General features: G+C 38.1%; 1 protein-coding gene across 5 annotated transcripts in view; it reads left to right on the forward strand.

Annotated features, from left to right (window-relative positions):
* Positions 1-9,284, forward strand: part of GLI3 (GLI family zinc finger 3) — a 277,052-nt gene that overhangs the window by 182,310 nt on the left and 85,458 nt on the right. For all 5 annotated transcript variants that reach the window (XM_025200050.1, XM_025200054.1, XM_025200051.1 and 2 more), the window contains 2 exons: positions 2,230-2,435; positions 7,214-7,360. In XM_025200050.1, the coding sequence (XP_025055835.1) occupies positions 2,230-2,435; positions 7,214-7,360 (353 nt within the window). The remainder of the gene's footprint in view (positions 1-2,229; positions 2,436-7,213; positions 7,361-9,284) is intronic.

Genomic DNA, 9,284 nt, shown 5'->3' on the forward strand with positions numbered 1-9,284 from the left:
TAGCATAGACTTTCAGCTTGCTTGCAAAATCAGTTAAACAATTTACTGTTAAACATGCACTGGATAATATTGAGGCTTTTGCTTGGTATTTGGGTGTCTAAAAGTTCTTGATTTGTATTAACAGCAAAAAACCTGTAAAATGACTTCATGCAGCTCCAAATTTACCTGTTCTAAATAGTTTGCAGGTTAAATTTGCTAAGTTTAATCAATCAATATACAATATTTTCTTTGCTGGCCTGACAGGAAACTTACCAGGTATTGTGATCTCCAGCTGTGGGTTTTTTTGCCTCTTACATCATCATTAGTTATAAAGATTCTGTGATTTGAACTTTGCCTGACAATGAACCTTAAGGCCAGTTCATTCTTTCATAAACATTGGTTTTACACTGCTAACAGAAGTAGCATTTTGCTTTAACCAGTAAAGGAAAGATGACTCAAAAACATGCAGTGTAAAAATGCTTTGACAAAGTGGGTGCCATTCTTATATGGACATTTTTCTGACTTCAAGAACACTTAAAACACCATAAATGGTTCTTGGTCAGTCGTTAGGGTTTGGTGGATAATTTGCCAAGGTGGCAAAGAAATGAATCTGTTGCTAGTGTGTGTTCTTAATACCCAATGAATGTAGCTGCATAACATTAACCTTGGAGCAAATGAGCTATTTTCATATGTGGAAAGCTAAAATGGATTTACCTTGAAAATACTTTTACCAAGCCAAAAAGATAACATCAAATAGGGAAGGAAGGAAGAAAAGGGGAGCAAAACAAAGCAGGAAAAACCTTTATTCCCCCACTTTTTATAAGCCTGCTGCATTTTTTTCAAGGAAGTTGGTGTCACGTTAGGAACTAATAAGTTTGATCTTTGTCCCATTCATACATTAGTGTTTCCAAGCTGATAGCTGAACAGAATTGGCTCTTGCATCCGATTACATTCTGTTAGCCTGATAGGTGACAACAACTACCCCATTGATCGCGGTATGTGTACGTTAAAAAAATACATTTCTTGTTTTATTATTCTTTGTAAGCCAGCAGCATCAAAGGAATGAGCTGCCCCCACTGCTCTCACAGCTGCTGCCTATGTCTGTTCTATATATACACTAAACTAATTGGAAAAACAGGGACAAAAAGGCATTTAGTTCAGGTCAACCAATTGGACTACCGCAAATGCATGACAGGCTTAATCATTGTCTTTTGCCAAAGATCAGGTTGCTACGGGCAAGCACTCCAAGCCTTACTTCTGAAAATTGGTCTTTTTCCCCTGCCTTGGAACATGGACACTGTGAGAGAAGGCATTCAGACAGACTATGGGCATTGTAGCAGGGTGTGATGACAAGGATATTTTCAGGAAAAGCTATTTGTCCTGATCAGCTATGAACTCAAGGTTCAGCCTAAGTTCCTTATGAGTTTGTGTGAAGCTTGAGAAAGACACAGTGTTCTCTCTTGACAAAAGTGATGCGGTTAATTACTAAATTCTTGTAGTAGAGTCAGTATTGTTGTAGCTACAACCTGAAGAAGGGAAATTTGTGTCTTGTGTCTAACATCTCTCTTGACTATACATTGATCCAATAAAAGCTATCAACAAAAAAATCCTTGAATAGTTATAGACACCAAATCAGTTTATGGTACCATATCATGCTAAAAACATAAAGGAGAATCTTTGCTTTGTTGCAACCTAGTTTTTGTCATCATCCATGCAAATGAACATTGGCAAAAGTAATTTTAAAAAGCCTAACCCTCTTAATGATTAACGAATTCTGGATCATCTACATTTGCTTTCATCACAAATATAGGTGTGTATTTACAATAGAGGTAAGTTGATAAATCATGGAAATTGGCAAAATGCCTCTTTTTTTAAATTTTTTCCAATAAATGGGCTTTTTAGAAGTTGTAAATGACTAGCCATCTCAGCATGAATTCTATATTGTAGAAGTAATTAGTATGTGGTGAACAGACTATTTTTTCACACTAATTAGCATTATTTTCTTCTGAAATCTAAAGGAAAAATATACACCAAAAATGGCTTTAAATTAAAAATAGATCAGGGATCAGGTGATCTAGGGAATTCTTCATTGCCTAGTATTTTCTCTCCAGGTAGTTGAAGTTTGTGGAAATTATTACACATACAGTCTACTTGTTATTCTTTTATTGAAAAAAAAAAAACTTTGCTTCCCTATTTGTGCTGTTGATTGTATCAATAATCTATTTTTTCTCTTCTCTTTTTTATTTCTAGGCCTTCTGCATTATCTAATAGCCCAACGTATTCAGATCTTCCATTCATTAGAATTTCTCCACACAGAAATCCGGCTGCCACCTCAGAATCCCCCTTCAGCCCTCCTCACCCTTACATTAACCCATACATGGACTACATTCGATCCCTGCACAGCAGCCCTTCTCTGTCCATGATCTCAGCAGCCCGAGGACTCAGCCCAACAGACGGTGGGTTAAGAATGGTTTCCTGTTTGCTGTCATTGTGGCGACTTAAGTTATATTAATCTTGTCAACATTTTTTTCTTCATACAAAGCAGCTTCAGCACCTTTGTCAGATATATTCATTATGTCATAAATGTTTCAATACTTCATCAGCCTATCACTGGTCATTTGTATATTTCACAAATGCTGAAACTTTTGCAAAAAAAAAATCCTCATGCAAAATTTAAAATCTAAAGGGGCGTCAGCTTTAGAACATCTTTTGTCTGTGGGATGGACTGTGGGTGTGATTTTGTTCTTTCTGTAAATCAAGAATATCTGCACTGAATCAAACCAAATTCTTAATTAGTGAAAATTAGTGGAGCACCATATTCATGGAACGTATTTGTTGGGAAGTTCTTTTCTTTAATTAAAACAGTAGTTTTATTATCTTAACTCTGTACTCACTGGGTACTTTGAACCATTATAGCACTGCTTAATTTCAGTGGAACAGTGATTTCTTCTAGGTGAGGATCTGGCCAAATGAGGTTACACTGCAATAAAGTAGGTGATTGGTGATCACAGGCAAATCCTATGTGTTTAAATTAGTCAAATTTAGGTAGTATAGTTAGGAAATGTCGTTTCCTTTAGGTTTGGCTGGTATACAGATATTACTTTCCTGTTTATTTGGATGTGAGTTTAACATCTGCAGTCTCTCCTCTATCGTTATTCTGGCAAAACTCCCATTAATTTCATTGGGACTTTTCCCTGAGTGAGCAGTGAACAGAATCACATGTAGGCTGGATCCTGTTAATTATTTTGTTTCCATAGTTTAGTAGTTTGATACTTCAAAATGGTAATGTTTTGCTGAATAGAATTAAAATGTATAATTTAGTGGCAATAATTTAACTCCTTTTTAACTAAGAAAAAAGATCCTTTCAATGCACACACAAATTTACAAAAGAGAGACAAACTGCCGTTAGCTGAATTTGAAAAATGAGCAGTACACCCTGCCCAAATGGATAACTAATGAATCCTCACTTATAAGAACATATACCTTTACAGCTAATCCATTAGTTATGGGTGCATATTCTTGTGAGCATAAATTTTAATGACCTATTGTCAATCAGAGTTTATGCATACACATAAGGCTTTTTTGTCAGTGGTATGGACTGTTTGGTGATTGTGTAAATCATGTTAACTCTATGCTTCTCTAAAAAAAGCTCTGCAGTGACTGGAAAAATTATTTTAAAGGAACTTGTCACTAACTACTGTGGAGTGCTTATCCTGCCTCAGAGACTTTTGATAGATTTATTTTTAAATAAAGATGTTATAATTATGTGTTTCTCTATTTTTTAATAAAAGTTAATATAAAGGACAATTCAAGAACCTTTTATCAAATCTAATTAAAAAAAAAATCACTTACACTTTGATTCTACTCCACTGCATGCATAAATAAAGACCAATGCATACCATCCATATGGCATATCTGGCATGAGGTGTCAATAAAATGACCTGTTTTTTTAAAGGCAGGTAAATATGTTGCACAGCTAGCTGTATGTGCTAGTCAAGCATGGAACCATACAACCTTTATTCAGAGAAAGCTTCCTAGGATCATACCATAATGTCTCGTGTTCATTTATAGTCCCTGCCCCATTTTGGGTACTACCAGAATGCAAATTACAATGAATAACAGCATATTTGTTGCCATACGTGTGCATATATGCACACTACTAATGTCAGAACTGAGTTACTAATCCATTCAGACACATGCACAACGTGCACTTGAAGGCAAATACAATTGTGCTGTTTTCCTGAAATACATAAAAGGTATGTATCATTAATTAAATTGCTTTAGGCCATTTAAATTACTGTTCCAGGGATCAGTACACTGATGCACAGATCCTGGGATAGGTGGAAACTAAAAAAGCCTAGAATGTAACCCAAAGCAAGCTACAGGTCTGCTCTGTTATGCCTCTTGTAGCCTTTTGGTGAAGCAGGGGAGAACATAGCTGAGTGCCTTGCATCCTGCCCTGTCACTTTTAGGAACACCGGTGATGCAGAATCATTCAAAAACTCACTTCAGCAACACAAAGCAGCCAAGGACTGGGCCCATCCAATTTGTATGTTTTCCAGTACAGTCCCAAATGCTCTCAGTGTTGTCCACACACAAAGAAGACACAGGGGCTCACTTTTCTGCAGTTTACACTTGCATAAAACTGGAGTGACTCCACTGAAGCTACCATGGGGTAAAAGCTGGTGCAAAGTGACAAAGACCTGGTCCCTGGCCTAATAATCTCAAATTCTAAATGACCTGTGTCACAGCAGGGCTGGATTTGGATCACCTCTTAATGGTGCAGTCCTGCTAAGATGCCCATGAGTAGATTTATACATGTGAATAGTTCCATTAAGTTTTGCTTTTTCCAAAATACTTAATATATATATATATATTAGCTACATATTTTGGAAGCTGAACTTTGCAGCTAAACTCAATTACTCTTCAACTAACACATTATTAGTTGGCCAATTTTTTTATATTTAAAGAAGGCCTTCAGGAAAGCTTTCTTAAGTAAGCCAAAACTTGAACATATGGAGCATTAGTAGTACAGTTATATATGTTCATCTATGCCTTTGCTGGTTCTGCTGCTTTTCCTTCTGAGCTTGCAGTGTTATTGTTAGTTAACCCAGACACTTATGTCAGAAAGCTCAGGAAGCATTTTAAGTGCGTCTGGAAAGATATTGCAGTTGCCTACTACTGTAAAATTTTAAAATCAATGACTCAGTATAATGAGTTTTTTTTAATTTGAGTCAAATGCTTTTCTTACCATTTTACAAGAGGTGACAGTGGGCGAGGAAGGGATTCTAATTATTTTGTAATTTTGATGGGGTTCCTTTTTGGTTCTGTTTCTTTACTATCCTTACTCCTGAAAAGTCCTTTTCTAAACTCCTTTTCTTTTTCCTACCTTTTTTCTGAAAGTTTGACTTAAAATAATGTATACTCTTCAATGTGTTGTCTTTCATTATATATCAGCAAAACGTGTTTCTGCCTATTTTATCTCTAAGGGTACAGTCTGCTTTGTAAATTCTGTTGCTGTAGGAGCTTTCACTCTGACATCACCATTTTTTCCTTTTAGACAAACTTTGGTGCTTGTTTGCATTTTGGACCTGATCCTTCCAGCACAGATTCAAATAAGTAACTTCACCCATATTAGTAATCCTACGTGAATAAAATTATTCAAGTGTTAGTGTTTGTAGGAGCAGTGCTTGAAGTTTTACTTCCGCTCAGGATATGCTAAATGAAAGCAAGGAGAAATGTATAATAAAAAAGTATAAATTAATCTTAAATTCAAGGATGTTAATAAACGTTAAAAACATTAATGCACTGTACTGAACAACATTTGTAAGAGTACAGTAGGACAATTTTGTTAACTCCACTTTACAAAGAAAGCAACTAAACAGGCTAAGATTACTTAGCCAAGGTCGCATGGTCACATGGTATGCCATAGAGCAGAACCAAGAATAGAACCAAGCTTTTCTAATACATAGGGTATAGACAGATGAGCATGTATACCACTTTAAAGGTAGGGATGCAGTGGGGGAGAAAGCAGGGAGACCTACCATACAGGACTGTCAGTCAGCTGATTTGTGATTTGTGTTGTGTCTTCACTCCTGTGGGATGCAATAGGTGCACCACAATAATATGTCCCTGAATAAAACAGGGAGTAAATTATTGTGATTTAGCTTCTGCATAATGTGGAATAAAGCAGATAGAAAAACAGTTATAGGGGATTCCTCTGAACTATAGTGAGTGCCTCCCCACTTCTAAAACACCATAATTGTGTAATCTGTCCTACCCCCACCTTCTGCTTTAAACCACAAAACCACCTCCTAATTATTGTAGTATTAGAGGCCCACTTAAATGGTGTACTGTTAAACTAACAGATTTTCTCATTAGCCCAGGGTTATACCTCATTTAATGGCATGGAGTTTAGTAATGCTTCACCAATTTATGGGGAAAATAGCGTATAAATGCTTTTTAAAGAAGAAAAAAGTGTTCGCTTTTATAAGATTAAAAGAAGTCATTGTCAGAGGACTGGATGACTCATAAATTTGGTAATAGTGTATAGAGACTTCCCCTAAATCCTGCAAACACTTGGACATAAGTATTTCCATTAAGTTCATTTGGAGTGCTCTCATAAGTACAGTTACATATGTGTTTGTAGGAATGGTAGAAGGCCTCACTCAACTTGAATTCAGCCTAGATCAAAAATAAGTTGCTCCCATCTGAGAGCTACATGATCTGAGGAAGTCAGCTTGTCCTGCTCCAGCTCTACATACACAAAAACCTTTGCCATAAATTAAACTCTTTTGGTTTTCTCAACAGAGTCCAGAGACTAGAATGAGCTTTGCTGCCTCTGGAGATAGTTCCTTCAAGACGGGGTTGAGACATATTGGCAGAAGGCTTTGGAGAGATGCTATTGCTACTTGCAGTTAGCTTTTATGTGACTAAATAAAACATATTAGTTTCCGGTGCTGTCAGTCTCACCTGGAGATTCACTTACAAAAATAAATATAAAAAATGAGGTCACCACGAGCTAATTAATATTTTATGTCTTGCTGTTTCTGAATGGTGTCTTTGCATTATCATTGGTTGAAAGATATTGACCACAATGGCATATTGCAGACGTTGCATTACATTAAAAAATAAACAAGCTGATTTAATAGCTAAAGGGAAACAGTTGTGTAATAAAACTCTGCTTCTTGTTTATCTTACGTCATTAATGGCACTTTTTATGTTGTGTTTTTAGCTCCCCATGCTGGAGTCAGTCCAGCTGAATATTACCATCAGATGGCTTTGTTGGCAGGTCAGCGCAGCCCGTATGCTGACATCATTCCTTCTGCTGCCACTGCAGGAGCTGGTGCCCTTCACATGGAGTATCTTCACGCCATGGATAGTAAGTGACCACACCACATAGAATGAGGCAAATTACAGCCTCAGTCCTACAAAGACAACTGCATGGGTCGACCTCTGTGAGTGCATGGAACCTTGCTGATATCAGTGGGACTTTGTGTCCCCATGCTTCTTTTTACAGGATGCTGGCCTGAGTGTACTTTGGGAGGAATAGCACTGCAAATTTGACAGTGATCCTTAAAAGGGAATCAGGAGGGAAATTTGACTGATCCTGATCATAAAGGGCTATGAACAAAACTGACCTTCAGTGGGACTTAGGTGCTTTTAAAAATGTTGCCTTAAACATCAACCAGATGCAAGTCAGTTTTATCATTAATGTTGATGTATTCACTATTACTAAGGAAAATGTTTACATCAATTTTTCTAATCCTAGTAAGTGTCCTCCTTAAAACAAAACCACAAAACTAAATAAATAAATAACGTGAACAACTTGTAAAATGTGCTGAAAGAGTTTTCGGAGAGAAACAGCAGTATTTCACAATTGTACAACATTGCACTGAAGAAGCATTGAGGTTGTTCTGGCTTACATGTTATGGATTGTTGAGTCCCTGAGAATCCCAACCTAAATTTCTATATAGCTTCCTCCACCACTTAACCTTCTTTGAGACCTTTCATCGTTGTCTAGCAAACGAGGAATTGAGAGCGCTCCATGTAAAGCTGTTCACTGCTACTGCTTAATCAGCCAAAAAACGGTTGCTGTTGAATTATGGAAAGTACTCCACTCCACTTAAGAGGTGCTTACACTGTGTGTGGAACAATCTCAGCTCCCTGAAACTTGGGAAGTCTGAGGCTGGGACTAGAAATCAAGCCTTGTTGACTCTCACTTGGCAGTAGGGAACAGTACTACTGTATTAGACCACCTGTTTGGCCTGTAACTTTTTAAAATCCTTGCTAGTGCGTGGTTCTGTATCTCATTATTGGCCATATTCCATGGCTGCTGATCCCAAGGAGTTGACATCAAATATGAGAGTTATGAGGCTCCCCCACAGAATGTATAAGAGCATGGGAAAGCCGCTGTTGTAAGGAAACCCTTTGCAGTTTGTTTGAATATGTTTGTGTGTGTATGTGTGAGTATATGCATGAGTATGTAAGAGATGTGATGGAGTAATCATTTTTGCAAGAGTCAGGCAAACTGTACGGAGCAGGAATTGAACATGCAAATTAAACATTTTCATTGATTAGTTGGAAATAAAGTGAGCATATTTTTTTAACTTTAGTCTGTTTCTGTTAATAATGATATATTGTGCTGCAGCTGTACACTGACTTTTGGTAGGTAGGTAAGATATCCTAAGCTTATTTATTTCCTACTTAAAGAGGCCTATAATGAATATGTACAAGTAGAGTTGACATAAAACCAGATTTACAGATATCAGTCCTGCTGAGCTTCACAGAACATGACGCTTTCAGAAGGGTTTTCAGAGTACAATGCAAGAAATGGGTGATAAATTACTATTCGCTGTTATTAATGTGTCTAGAATACCATACTTACTCGAATCCAAGACGAGGCCTTTTTCCACATGGGGGTGGGGGGGGGCAGGGTAAGCCTCTCTACTTGGATTTGAGTCCAAGGCAATTGGGAGGAGTGGGAAGCAGATGGCTGTTGCACATGTGACTCTGACCAACCCAGAATGGCCATTGCTGCCCACCCCTCTCCCGCTGCCAGTTCTGCCTTCTCCCAATCCCCGCACCTCCACTGCTGCTTGCCCTCCGCTCCAGCATGTCTCTAGCCCTGCTGCAGTCCAGAGCACAGAGTACATGCTCCAGCTCAGCCATGCAGCAGCGGTGGCAGTAGCAGCAGCTTCAGTCTCAGGTCAGGGTTCAGGGCTGAGTGGGAGCTGCTGCCACTGCACTAGCTGCTGCATGGCCAGGCTGGGGCTAGAACAGGGCTCAGGGGTGGAGGCGGGGCC

The sequence above is a fragment of the Alligator sinensis genome, unplaced genomic scaffold (assembly GCF_000455745.1).
Source record: "Alligator sinensis unplaced genomic scaffold, ASM45574v1 scaffold254_1, whole genome shotgun sequence".
Classification (NCBI taxonomy): Eukaryota; Metazoa; Chordata; order Crocodylia; family Alligatoridae; genus Alligator; species Alligator sinensis.